General features: G+C 32.9%; 1 protein-coding gene across 1 annotated transcript in view; it reads right to left on the bottom strand.

Moving 5' to 3' along the window:
* Positions 1 to 14,797, bottom strand: part of CFAP47 (cilia and flagella associated protein 47) — a 308,902-nt gene that overhangs the window by 140,144 nt on the left and 153,961 nt on the right. Inside the window, 2 exon segments of the mRNA XM_050712219.1 lie at positions 551 to 688; positions 6,535 to 6,646. Of these exon segments, the coding sequence (XP_050568176.1) occupies positions 551 to 688; positions 6,535 to 6,646 (250 nt within the window).

Genomic DNA, 14,797 nt, shown 5'->3' with positions numbered 1-14,797 from the left:
AAAAAACTTAGTCTATTCGGTGTGCACATTTCTAATCACAAACTTCTATTCCTCTGGAACACTTAAAATCCCCAAAGTAATCCAGAAACTGTTTATAATAAGTTATGAGATGACAATTTGAAATTAGCAGGTATTTTTTGAAAAATCTATTCTAGATTTCACTGTAAATGACCAAACAAGTATCTACAACTAGCACTTAAAAGTTTATTCCATAAGTGGAATGGAGTGGTGTGAATTTCAGCAACTGCCTGCTGTGACATCAGCACTGTTAATATTATTGGATACTTCTAAAAGACAACATTTAACAAATATTGTGCCTTTACAATAGCGATGTTCAGAGACGCGGCAGGGGAGAGAGATAAGCTTTAAATTCATTAAAATGTGTCATAAATCAACAAAGGAGAAATTTTATATATGCCAGGAATAAGCATTTGACTTTACAGTTTTTACAGGTATATGACCTGGCATAAAAAAATATACATTTAAAAAATAAATAAAGATATAAGTTTTTACAAACAGATAATGAAGTTATCCATAAGAACAAACATACCTGTGTTTGCTCTATCAACAGTTTGTGGTGTCTCTGTTGACAATTTCTGAAGGGCCTGTTCACCATCTGTCTTCTCTGGTGAGCTGTTATGCTGAGACTGCTGTTGGTCTGCATCTTCAGCAACAAATGAAATTACACCTAAAACAAATAGATAACAGATGTTATATTAGCTGGGGCTAATAGAGCATTAGCTCTATAAAATAGACTGCTAGACACCTATGAGTATTTCCTCATTTCAAAACTAATAAAACACAAAGTAAAATTTCTACTCCAGGTGTCAGCCATCCAATTCTAATTTAAGGTAATAAAAAAATGTCTTAAGCGAGTCCAAGGAAATTAACTATTTTTCTTCCCACAGTGTTTTTCCACTTATCTGAACCAAAAATCAGTAATAAGAAATACACTTTTCAAAGACGACCATATATGGCAGACAATAATAACATTTTTTTTTTCCAGCACAAATTTCTATGCATAGACTTGATTGTTTCTGTGTTGTTTTTGTTTATTTGTTTGTTTTTAAATCACCGTGTCATTCTGCTGCTATAAGATAACAAATGTAATACTTAAAATATCCTGTCATACATTTCTGTGTTGTTTGTAAGGTGAAATCAAGTATTTATAGTAGACAAAATACACAGAGATTGTAAAAATGGGATTTTTAAGTTGCAGTAAAAAGCCTCTTCAGTTAAAAACATAATTTCTTCTTGATAGTATAAAATATATTATAAAATCCAGTATGTACCTGGTTCCTTTAAACAACACTAATATCATTTGGGAACATTTCAAACACTAGTTTCGAATAAGCAGGTTTTTTGTTATATTGCATGCCTCTGACACAGACTTTTAAATCAACACAACTGCTTGGAAATGCTGGATATCAATATTATTCTTATCTAAATGACTGTCCCTCAGTATTTCAGTACATTCTGCAGAATTTTAAAGATTAAATAAATATATTTTGCAGGTTTAATTCTTGCCTTATATGTATGACGAAAAACTAACTTGAGGAAGTGACTTATTTTATGATATTATACAGTATGAAATTTTCCCGTTCAAGATCCTTAGAATTCATGTGAAAGGATCTCTCAAAGGGAATTTATGCAACTGTATCATATTAAGGGTTTGGCAAATTTATTCGTAGTGGAGTTTTTTTTTAATTTGAAAGGAAGAATTAATATAATTTTACATAAGTCCCAGAACAATCTGATTTAAGAATACCTACATTTAATGGCATTTTTTCCTTCTCCGGCTTTGAAAGGGATAGGTGAGTGGTAACAGATGATGTGCTGTGCTCCCTGACTACTTGTATTTACCTCCTTAATAGGAAGAATACCTAAAGTTAAATCAAGGAGCTGTTGCATTTTCACTTTTTCTTTCTGAGGCCATTTTCTACAATATGCTCCTCCTCACTGTATATAAGTATGGAGGAGCTTCACAATATGTTTGCCAAAAGAGTATTAATGCATTTGAGGAGCAGAAATAGTAGCTGGGTATACCCTACCCATCTTCAGGTACATATAAAAGGAAGGCACTGACATACATCCTGAGCCTCAAGAAGATGGTGGGAGAAGTCAGAAGGGAAGAAGAGAAGCCCCAGACCAAGCCAAGCAAGGTTTGCATGGGACCTAGAAAAGGGAGCAGCAGTGAGGAGGAGATAGAGCACCTGGCTCAGGAAGCCACCGTGACATTAGTACCAGCAACTGATCAGGATTCCTGTATATTCACCAGTATAAACCAGGGTCATTTACACTTCATCTCAAGAAAGATCATTTTTTATAAAATGGCCTCATAGCTACAGTCCTGTTAATGGTATGCTAGAAGGATGTCACTCTTGAAAGAAAAAAAAAGAAAAAAGGGGGGGGGGGGGGCACAAATAAAACATAACAAAGTCAAAATAAAACATAAAAAAAATAAAAATAAAACAAAGTCAAATGCTACTAGGGATACACAATACTGTTTTAGAAGAGCAATATTTGTTCACGATGGGCTCAATGGTAGCTACATCAGGTGACAATTTTGACATGACAAACACAAAGATACTGAGAAATATTACACCGAATTTTTACAAGGAGGCATGATTTATGATCTGCAGATTGCTGGAGAGGAGAGGAGTAGAAATGAGCAGAGAGAAGGAGAGAGGAGGAGAGGAGCAAAGAAAGGAAAGAGAAGAGAGGGAAGAGAGATTAAAGTAGGTATTTACTTAAATACAGAGAAAAGAACAGTATAATATTAAATTAAATATTAGATTTCCAGATTTTGTTTCCTTTTTAAATAAAATCTATGCTATCCGAAGAAGAAGAAAGAATAAGAAAGAAGAAAGAGAGAAGAGAGAAGAGAGAAGCACATCCAAACAACCAAAAATATTTTAATAGAAAATTTCTCTAAATTCCTAAAAATTGATGACAGTAGCAAAGTCAGAAGTGGTGTTTGAATAAGCTGGACCGTGACTGCCATTTCAAGAAACTATTGATTTTTTTTTTTAAAGTCTTCAGAGGGAAGGTACGTGTATAAATACAATTTTAAAAAATCATTAGGGAAATCTCAGATGAATAAAGTCTGGAGAAAATGGTCAAGGTATGTAAGTATTGATGGAAGAGAACATATTTTGATGGCATTATACCTAATGGAAAAATAGGAAAGCATTTTCTTAGGAAAAATACTGACCAATTCTAATTTTAGAATAATCTAATTTTATGTCTTAATATGTTAACCAAGTATAATTTTGATTTAATTCCTCACAATATTAGAGAGAAAAAAAAAGGCAAGAAAATCTAATTTTATCATTAATTTTAAATAATATCCTGATGTATTTGACATGTCAACAATTATAATCAATCGAGCAAAATAAAATCAAAATTATAGCAGTTGATTAAGTTGATTAAAACATTTGAGTTAATGTTTTTGTTGATTAAACATTTCAGTTAACATTTGAGTAAATGCTGAAATGCACAAAAGTCATAAATCCTAAAAACTCCTTACAGTAGAGAATATTCTGTTTCACTTCATTTTAAAATTTAACCATTTTTTTCTTAAAGTCATTGCTTCCAGTGACAGTGGAAGGCTTTCTTTACCAACTGTCTGTATTTCAGAATACTACACTGTGTTTGAGAGAGAGGGACAGAGCATGAGTAGTCACAGCTTAAAGGTTTTTATTTCATCAGTAAGCATGGATATATTAAAACAAACAAATATTTAAAGTTGTGCACCAAACGTGATCTCAAAAGCATTGAAATAATTGACTGAAGAACTCTGAATAATTATTTGTGGCAAATCTTGGAATGCTTAAAAAGTTCCAGAACTGTAAATTACTAATGCTAAAGAATATTTCAAGAGGTAGTGGGAGAACTATAGTAACTGCTTAACTTGAATTGCTAAACTACTCTGTTGATAATCCAGCAATTGCATAATCGAAAAATCAGTAAAGAATTGTGTTATAATTGCTGACACTCAGCTTGTTTTCCTTGTGGAAAACAGTTCTCAAACAAACAGAATTAATAACATTGAGGTTAAAGTCTTGATCAATAAAGGTAACTGGTTTGATGTAATTTATTCAAGGAACTTAATGCAAGGTGCTCAAATCTGTCAAAGCACTTCAATAAAAATAATAATTTTCACTGCAGATGGCACACATTTTTAAACTGAGTTTATCTGCTAATTTTAAAATATTCATAAATTGTCCATCATTTTCATGGGCACTAAAGTATCTATTACTGGCTCAAATTTATTTTTTTTCTACAGACTTCAGGTTGGCTGCCAAAAGTTCCTACAAGTACCAAAAATTCTTATATTTCTCCATTTTGACATTTCCACTTAACTACCCTATAAGGTGAAAATTCAGCTTTGGGGAACAAATATGACTTCCCAGACTTGCACAGTATGAAGCAGTTTGACTTCCATCCCACCTGAAGCCATAAACTAAAGCACTTCCTAACTGGTGTTACCTTAGATAGGACATCTCGTAGTTAGGTTTATATCACATCTAACATCGGACAGCAAAATCATCTTCTGCCTGTCAAACCCACAACAGTGGCCTTTCTTTCCTCCACCTCTCTTCCTTCCTACATCTGCTGAATGATTAGAGTACATTTACAAATCTCTGTGATGTCACTGAAAGTGTCCCTGCTCCAGGAGAAGAATGAACTTGATATCCTAAAGCAGTGATTAAAGCAAGCATTGAGCCAGGGAGTGGATGGTAGATAACTAGGCTCGGTGTTTTTTCAAAGAGTAACCAGCCTTCTATCAAGTTATTTGAAGGCATAAAATATATGAATAGTTTTCTGGGGAAAAAAAAAAAAAGAGCATATGTGACTATCCAGCTTTTGAGCCATTCCATCAGGTTAGGGAGACTGACTGTTCTCTCTCTTTCTCAGTTAACATGTAATACTTCCATGTATAATGGAAACCATTGTAATAGAAGTTAGGAATGACAGAACATAGGAGATGACAGTCCAAATGTGCCATCTCTTTCCCTTTGAAGGTATGGCTTTTAACACCTGGCATAAAAGTGCTGTATGATAGATCCCTCGGAACACCTACTGAAACTTTCAGCATGTATAAAAGAATTGTTGATTTGATAAGTGAGAAGGAGATAATCTTTAAATCTTTAAAGCCTGAAGAAAAATTGTAAGTTAAAATATAGTGTACCCTTATGTTCTGATGAACAGTATTGATGGTCACAAATTCCATTGAAAGCTGACTCCTACTCAGAGAAAATGAATTTTGTCTCAGGGCTACAGACTTAGCAAGAAGCTACTGAACTTTTTCTGTGACACTAGACCAAGCTTTGCTGCAAGTATTAATTTATTTTCACAAATCACCTGCAAATTGAGATGGTATTATTACCTACGTCTTACACATCAGATACTAAAACCAAAATGGCCAAAATAATAAACTAGGTTGGCATCCTCACAGACAATACTTAATGACTGTTTAATGCTGAGAAAACAGCTGTCATTAATCTCAACTGTCTAAGAAGGTAGCAGAATCAAGTATTTGCAGTTAGGGACCCACAAAATCAAAGTTATGCACTGAGCATTTTGTATTGAGAGATTTGTCCAACATGAAGAATCCTTTTGTTTAAGAGGTAGTTCAAATCCAGGTTTCCTGAGCAATATTCAGTTTCTTTAAGGAAAAGATGGTCTCCTTGGTTTCCATAATTCCCTTCCTCATACACTACAAAACTTTGCTCTGCTATGAGTCAAAACAATACCTATTCTACAAGGGAGAAAAAGACTGATTGTATAGCCACATTCTCATAATAGTGCTTTTAAGATTTTGTAGGATTTTAGAACTGTAGAATTATTAATAAGCACTTGAAAATTATGAAGTCTGAATTATTAAAATAAATACTAATTTTTAAATAATCTTTACAAGACAAAACATTAAACACAACATACCGATGTTAGTTAAAACAAGCAAGAGTCTTGCTACTGTTTCATAAGAATACCAGCATAAACATAGACTGATGCAAATTATTTGCAATTAATTTTAGACATGCCTAGCCTTTATACATTTAAAGTACCAAGTAAAGAATTGTAGTTCACTACATTCTATGTGTTTACTCTTGCCTTGTGGGTAACAAATCAGAATTTAATCAAGGCAAATAATCAAATTCTGGCCTCTGCCCTTAAATCTTTGGTTCTAGCAGTACTAGGAGAACTACAGCTATTCAACATTTTTTGGAAAATTTAGTTTATACCCAAGCACTTGGTGATAATTCAAACACATGAATTGCTATCAAGACAATTTCCATGGGATCAATTAAATACATGAAGTTGGACGTAATATTAGCATTTTTGAAGTACTAACCACATTTTTTGCAGTAATATACCTTTACAACTAAAAAATATGAGCCAGCTTAAAAAACAATGTCACCTATAATTATAGTATTACTTCCAGAAGAAAGCTTATGTTGAACAGAAAACATTAAATGTAAACAGACTTCGTCTGTTAATTTACAGGGATGTTGGAGTTCTACATTGTACCTTGAAAGATTCCTCGTCTCCATGGAGATACACTCAAAGTGTAAGCGACCGTGTCATCTGGTTCCACAGTAAGAATTGGTGCACCACCCACCATTGAAAGATCTGAAGATACCTGTGAAGAGAATTCACAAAAAGGAAAAATAATCAAAAGAAAGTTACTGTTTGCAAGAACACTACAGATAACAATATCCATTCTACTTTCTTTGAAATGTAGCATACAATATTAAATTTGCTATTGGTAAGTCCTACCCTTTATGTACATGAAACAAGCACATACTATAAGAGTAAAGGTAACATATACAGATCATATCAAGTATAAATTTTGAAGTCACTTGTCAACTTAAGTAGAAGTAACTCAGACTATGGAACTACTTGCATATGAGTAGAGTTGCACAGTCATGCCATAAATATTTTATGTATGTTTTCTTTAGAAGTATAACAATGAAATCAACAGTTGTCATCTATCTAGATACAGCAAAGCAAAATTTGAAGTGTTTTAACATCAATTGCTACACCTTGTGATATGAAACCATACTTTTTTGATATGTCATATTTTGCCACATACACAATGGTGTGCATAGCAAATATTTGAACAGTAAAATGACAAGTGCAATTTTATTATGCTGAACTTCAGATTTTGTACCCTGTAATGATTACAGGAATATAGACTGTGAGTATTTTTAATTGCATCTCATTTCTTCATCATTCCTATAAGTTTGCTACAGACAGACTCTATGATCATCTGCTCGTGGAACAGACATTTAAGTATGAGGCATTACAAACCATACCTGATGATTATCTGCCTAAATTACTGGCTGTACAGAATGCCAGCAGATGGATTGCATGAATGCTTCTGCTTACATACCCTATTCTGTTACTTCTGGCACTGGATGGAGCAAACTGGTGCTTAGTGACAATGTTCTAAATTGATACTGCAATTTCTGCAGTGAACATCTGACTGCAAGCGAGGATATTCCACTTCGGGCATAGAATCCTTTAAAAAATATTTTCAGGATATCAAGTAGTACTGTAGCACGCTATAATTTCTAACTACATTAAATAGAAAAATTGGTTCTGTGTTGTTTATGTGAGTTTTGAGTGAAAGCATGAGCCATGTCTGAAAGGCTCAATTTTTTTTTTCCAGCTTATTTGTTAATTTCACTAATGATGACAGCTAGCCTGTCAAGTATCCAAGTGGAAGACCTGAATCCAAAGATCTTCATTGCAACAGTAAAACCATTAGATGCATGGACCATTTTTTTTCCTTCTCAAAGTTCCTTTTTTTTTTTATTATGTTTTTGTTCATATTTTCTGGAGGAAAAAAAGAAGAAATTTTATCTTGTCTTCTGTAGTGCTTTTTGTCTATGGAGAATTTCTCCTATTGTAATACTTTTCAGAAAATTATGACATAACAAGGACAGGCAGAAAATAAAGCTGTATTTTTTAAGTAGTCCTTATCTATGAAAATTTAATAGGCAATCTGAATAGATTACTGAAAGTCATGGAAAAGCTACCAACTATAGAGTTATATTTCATTTGGATTTTTCCTTAGTCTATGATTCTACATACTTTTAAAAATAATTCTTCAGTCTTGTGACAAAGCAACAAATGAACTTAAATAGAACATAATGGTTAATGTTCCATTATGAATGAGACATATTTAAAATGCTCAGTAAGGCAACAGGAACTACATGCATTCTGTACCACCAGAAGGAAAACTATTTCTATTTGAACAATTAAAACCAAGTAATTTTAGACTATATGTTGTATAAATTATGGCTTATAAATGAAAGATCAGTTTGCCAAAGAAAACAGAAATGTCAAACAGATTTCTGTCATTTGAAAACATAAAAAATCAGCAAGTAGTGTCAGATGAAGGGATGACATGCAGTCAGTGCAGAAAGAGAAGTGGCAGAAATATAATTCATCAAGGACTGAAGCCTAAGAGAAACAGAGGAACATTCTGTAATTATGAATAGGATGAAATAGAGATGAAGAGGACTGGAAGACAGGAGAGACCAGACAGACACATTATCATTAATAAAGGAGTAGTGTAACTGGAGATTCATTATAAAAAAACACAGGAAAGGAGGAATTGCTACACATTGAGAATGGTGAAGTTTCACTTTATGGAAGACAAACTATAAATTAGGTGCAACTCTACATTTACACAGCATTTCAGTTTACAGTGAAGTTAGTAATGCATATGCAAGTATACATTAATGTATATATACTTAATATATATAAAAATATATCAGAGAACTGGGTCTGCGAGGTAAAAGAGTGCACAGTACCCCCCTTCTCCCACATTCTCCAGAAAGGACACAGACAGCTTTCCTTAGTTCTTTTAGCTGTTAGGAAGATTGTAAGAAGACTGTTCTAAGTTACGCAAACCAAGCCAGAGTTGGAATTCTTTCTCTCTCTGTTTACACAAAAGCACAAAGTACGAAATGAAAAGGCAAAAAAATTGCACACCCGAAATGACAAAATGCCCCCAAAATTCAGACATAAAACATCTCTGAGCAGAATAGTATTTAACATTTTTTTCTAACTATATACATAGTTTCGTGAACAGTATGCTGGAACAATAAAAAAGAGGTTATGAAACTTGGGTATTACAAACAAAAATTGATTACTGAAGGTTTCCCTTATGATCTGGAGTTTCAGATGAAGAACCTTAAATCTGAATGTCTATTTCTATATTAAGTATAAATATAAGCTGATACTGAGTCAATTCATTTGCATTACTATCCAAACCTTTGTGCCAAAGTAACAGTTCTGTTCATAATTTTATCAAATTCACAAGCCCAAATATTCAGCATCACCACTACACACAAATTGCTTTTATATCACATTTCCCCTGTTGGCATTCCCTGACAGAATATCCTGACATAATGTACTCCAACTTCTAATACATACTGAAAAGGCTTATGTCACCACCACCAGTGCTTCACCACTCCTCCTCCATTTAACTGCTATATATTGAAAAGTGTTTCCACAAGGAGACAGATCTTGATAAAAAGGCTTAAAAAAAAAAAAAACAAAAAAAAAACAGCCCAAAAGAGCAGAACTACCAGAGCAGTTATGCTTAAATTCTGGTTCCAGTGAGATACAGTTAATTTTAAATGGAAAGAACTTTAACAAATAGATGCTTGCTCCATTGTGTTCTGCTGCCAGAATCCAGTAGCTTTAAAAAGTCTGAAAGACTAATGAAGACTAATGGACTGACTAAAATTTCACTCAAGATTTTACAGTAAACGAACTGATTTGGGAGTTACTCCCAGGAGATGCTTCTGGCTGTTCCTGTAACATCACATTGGACTCTCTTAAATGACTGGAAATGCAAGAGGAGGCACACAGACAGCCACAGAAGAGTTTCTTAAACTACTATAGTTGTAAGTCTCATTATAAAAATGCTTATTTTCTTTAGTTTCTTTCATGTTCACATTATAAAGCCTTTGGGGATCAAATACTGACTATAATGAATATTTGAGTAGGGTTCTAAAATGCACCCAAGACTTATTCATTTCATTACTTCTCTGGCAGATATTCATGTTAAAAATTGCATATAACATACTGCCCTCAGTCTTCTACCACCTTTCCTGTCACAGTCTTTATACTCGCTAGTATAATTACTGCTCCACAGTGCTCATTTTGCCTACCAGTATGAATACTCACCATCTTATCATTAATTAATTGCTGCTATTCATTTATCTTTGTAATTAACCTATTTGTCTCTACTGTTTAAGTTATTCACACCTCAAGAGCTCCAGTCTCCAAACAGTTCTCACTGTATATTATCTCCTACCTCCAACATCTTGAAAAGGTCTAGGGTTGTGACAGACATCAGTCACTCCTAGTTATCTTTTAGATGTTCCTTACATTGAGCTTTGTCTTGCTCTCATGCCCACCTGATTTATACCGACTGCATTACTGACACTAAAGAATCAACCTCAGATGGCAAATGGCTAAATATGTGTTCACACTCACACGTACACAAGGCAATTTAAATTCATATCAGAATTCATACTAAGAATCTAACTTAGAATAGAATGAAAAGTGCTCACAGAGGTTTCAGGTTCCAATATGGTAAAATGTTGTGTAATGCCTGTCTACTTTATCTGAAGACATATTACACATATATTAATATAATAAAAATATATCCAGAAACACTCAGAAAGCAAAAAACATGGAGAATGAGAAACATAGAAAAAATCTGGAAAATTCAGATTTTTGTAAGAATAACTGTAATAATAAATGTTAAGGAAAACTTGGAGTGAAGCAATGAAAGAACTTATATATAGTGAGTTTTAAGTAAACTTCCTTATAAATATTACAGAGAGATCTATTTCTTATTACAATGCATATTTATGAGGATGGTATGTAAGAGCAGGACACAATTTTAGTTTCAGATATAGTATTACGTAACCTTACATCCTATAATAATCTTCAAAACCATACTCCCAAAGGTACCTGAATGTGCCTAAGAAAATCTGCTGCGGGTCCTTATTGTTAGGAAAATAGGGCTTAGAGTCTCTTCCATCAATAACAGCGAAAAAAACCACTTCTGATTTACAAGCTATCCCAAAGGAGACAAGGTACTAAATTACTTTTACTGTTCATGGGAGTGGTAGTCCATTAGCATTTGTACTAAGTTGGAAGGAGGGAATTATGAACAGTGACAGACACATTAAATGGAATTTAGTGAAAGAAGTCTTGAATTCAAGGAACTATTTCTAATTTAAAAATGATCAAAGAAAACCTGAAAGACAAGAACCTTGTCTCAAAGGTATCCCAGCAGATACGGAGAATAGGCTAAGATAAAAATGGTAAGACTGTGGCATTTACAGAAGATTCTACACTAGAAAAGTGTAAGAACTTGCACATATCATCAGTATTGGTACATTAACTGGAAATGGTATGGGGAGGAGTGCTCTCACAAACTCATGTCAACCATGACACAAGACAAGGGAAATCTTGTGTTCCGTACCCATTCAATACCAAGAAATTAAGCTTCTTTTAGGGTGGAATCATACGAAAGGTGGGTGCCTATAGATATACACATACACACAGTATTTATACAGATAGAAATAGATGGATCTATACATATATGCACACAGAATTTGTTATCAAGGACGAATAACTGTACTTTCTTTATTGATCAATTTAAAGAACGTGGAATCTATGTAACATTAATGATTCTTATCTACAATCTTTATGAGCATCCTATTGTCAAAAATCAATCTTAGCAATATTAATATAGTATTGTAAAAACTTTCCTGTGGGTGGTTCTCTCATTCTTGTACATCTTTCTAGCATTCTTGAACGTAATCATTGGAAAATATATTAAGTGACCTAGTGGGTGAAATAATTTTTAACTGTGTGAGTTGGGAAAAAGAACAACTCCAACTTTGATGTTTATCCCTATTTCCTACCAGATCTATTATCTTCAGAAAAATAATGAACTTATTCTTCCCAGAGTTTACGTATAAATTATACCCCTTTATATAGACATTTCGGAAGAATGGTCTTCTTTATTAATAAAAATTTAATATAAATCAAGAAATAAAGTGACAAACAGAAAATAAATAATTTTAAAAATATTTAATATTAAGTACATTAGAAGAATGTATAAGCCCAAGATCCATGACACTGCAATTTAATTAAGAAAACATAATAAAGGACCATAATAAATAGACCATAAAATAAGAAGTTTCACTTCTTAAGATCAAAGTAAAATATTTGACTGAAATCTCATTAAAAAAAAAATAATAATTCTCTTGTTTTGCTATGTAAGACTATGTTGATAACATAACAAAATACTTTGGTACTACACACATTTAAAAAAAAAAAGTAATAACAGAAAAAGCTGAGATAGAACAGAACTTCTATTTTTTTGTTTGTTTATTTCTTTTATAGCCTGGTTCTACATACCATTATCAGTCCTTCAAAGTGGTAACAAAATTAGATGCCTTATTTGCATATGTTTTGTTAGGAAGACAATCTGTAGCATAATTAAGAAACAGTAAAGCTGTGCAAGTTGCCCTAATATTTATCATGCAATCACTACAATCAATTCAGTGAAGAATTGTTGGCTTTCAGTAACTACAAATTTCTCCAAACCCACACAACATATGTTGCATCCTTTTACTCTAACTTCAGAAAACAAGAATTGTAGGATACCACAATGAAACCCAAATGTAAATTATTATTACAGTTGTCATTGTGGCACTAGAGAAAATTTGCTCAAATCAAACCATCTCCAAGGATTTTATTTTTAAATAATAGAATTCTCCACCATCTTACATTTCAAGTTATTATTTATACTTAGATGTAAAGCATAAATGGAGCCAATTTTTAAATGTTATAATTTTAAACTAATTTATTAGTCACAGATTTTAAAACCACTTTGCAGAACTGAACTATGGTTATTCAAGGTGAATAGGAATGGAAAGCCATTCTTCAGGATTACAGCAAAAATATTTTTTTCCAGAGTTTTATAACAAAATACGCATAACTTTAAAAATGTCAGCTGATACTTCTAGCCAAAGTGGTAAAAAGATATACAGAATTTAATTAAATAGGCTTTAATTCTACTATCCATTTGCATGTTGGTAAAACCAAGTTAGACAGTAATATGTTCAATGTTTCAATAATTGTTTCTCAAGACTATTTAAAAATATTGATAGGTTCGACTTACTAAAAATTTAGCGCTCTATGACACTGGGCTGAAAATGGTGCTGTGACAGTCACTGATCCATTTGATAACCAGATTTTTTTTCAATACTGTCTCAAGAACAACAGATGTTTCAAAAGAAGCCCTTGTTACTTTCCCTCATCCTCTTTCAGTCCATACATTGTAAGTTCCTAAATTACTAGGAATCCATTTATTCTTGCAATCACTTTTATTTTTCCACCAGCATTTCACAACAATGAAATAAAACACCTATATACACTAAGTATATACCCTAAATAATTTAATTCTTCCCTGTACGGCTGCAATCTGAAGTTATTAAGAGTGCTACATAACCAAGACACACAATCCAGCCAAGTGACCTGTCAAGACCACTAACCCATTTCAAGAAACATGCCAGACCTAAGACCTTACCACATCCTTACTTGATTAAATAATTTCATAACCAGAAGCCGCACAAAAGCTGCCAACTACAGTTATTCTTACATTCTTTGTACCATTCATCACTTCTGTGAAGAATGCTTTGCCTTTAGGGAAGGCTGTTACAGAAGTGCTGGGAGGCAACGTAGAAACCAAATGGACTGAAATTAGAAGTATAGATAAAATTAGAATGGTTATGAGATATACAGGTTTACTTGTGGTGATTAAACAGAAACTTGATGAAGGTATTGGAACTTCAGCAATGAGGTTACTCAAGTTGCACAGAATTTATTCTCTGAGAATCGCACATACAGCTCCAAAAAAGACAAAGCCTAAACAGGTCAGCCCCTCAGTAACGTTTTGCAGTATATGATTTTATTTTCTTGAGACAGCTGTTAAATTTCTATCTTTCATGTCATTCTTTCAATTACATTGTAAAGAAGATCTGAAATGGATATATAGAGAAAATAGGGGAAAAAAGGCATGGAAGGAAAGAGGATTGTATAGTTTTTGATTATATATTTATTCTACAGTCCTTCTGAAATTACTAACAGTTTATATAACCTAATACCTAAAAGGTAATTTAACTTAGTCTTGAGATTCCTCTAGAGGGTTTACTTTAATGACATCTATTTTGAACAGTGCAAAGAAAAAACAGTTATACTGTTGTTTTTTATTTTTATTTTTACTGCAAAACCAAACCTTGAAAGAATGAGGCACCTTTATAGCTAAAGTTACTGTCAAAGGTGTCATTAGAAGCAACCATAACACACTATTCTGTTATCTATATCCAGCATACAGAGTTTTATATAAAAATCAAAAGATAGTTGTATAAAAATTTTTGTCATTAGACTGACAGATTAGATTTTATAAAACTACTTCACACTTTCTACTCTTGTAGGATAATTTGTATCTAATTTTACATCCACTAAAATCCACTTACATTGCAATTACTAACCTTATATTAATTCAGCATCAGATAAGGATATACTCTCTGGCTGACATTCTACGTGCAAAAATTCTTTACGAATTCTGTTGTGATGTTTTTTCAGACCCAGGGGAAAGTTAATCATGAGAAAGTCTTTTTGTTGTAATCTTCTGTAGAACAAGTTTAGTGGCAGTATGTCCCTAGGGTTTACATATCAATCA

Source organism: Cygnus atratus, chromosome 1, assembly GCF_013377495.2.
Source record: "Cygnus atratus isolate AKBS03 ecotype Queensland, Australia chromosome 1, CAtr_DNAZoo_HiC_assembly, whole genome shotgun sequence".
Classification (NCBI taxonomy): Eukaryota; Metazoa; Chordata; class Aves; order Anseriformes; family Anatidae; genus Cygnus; species Cygnus atratus.
The sequence above is the reverse complement of the archived record's forward strand: the minus strand, read 5'-3'. Positions and strand labels throughout refer to the sequence as shown.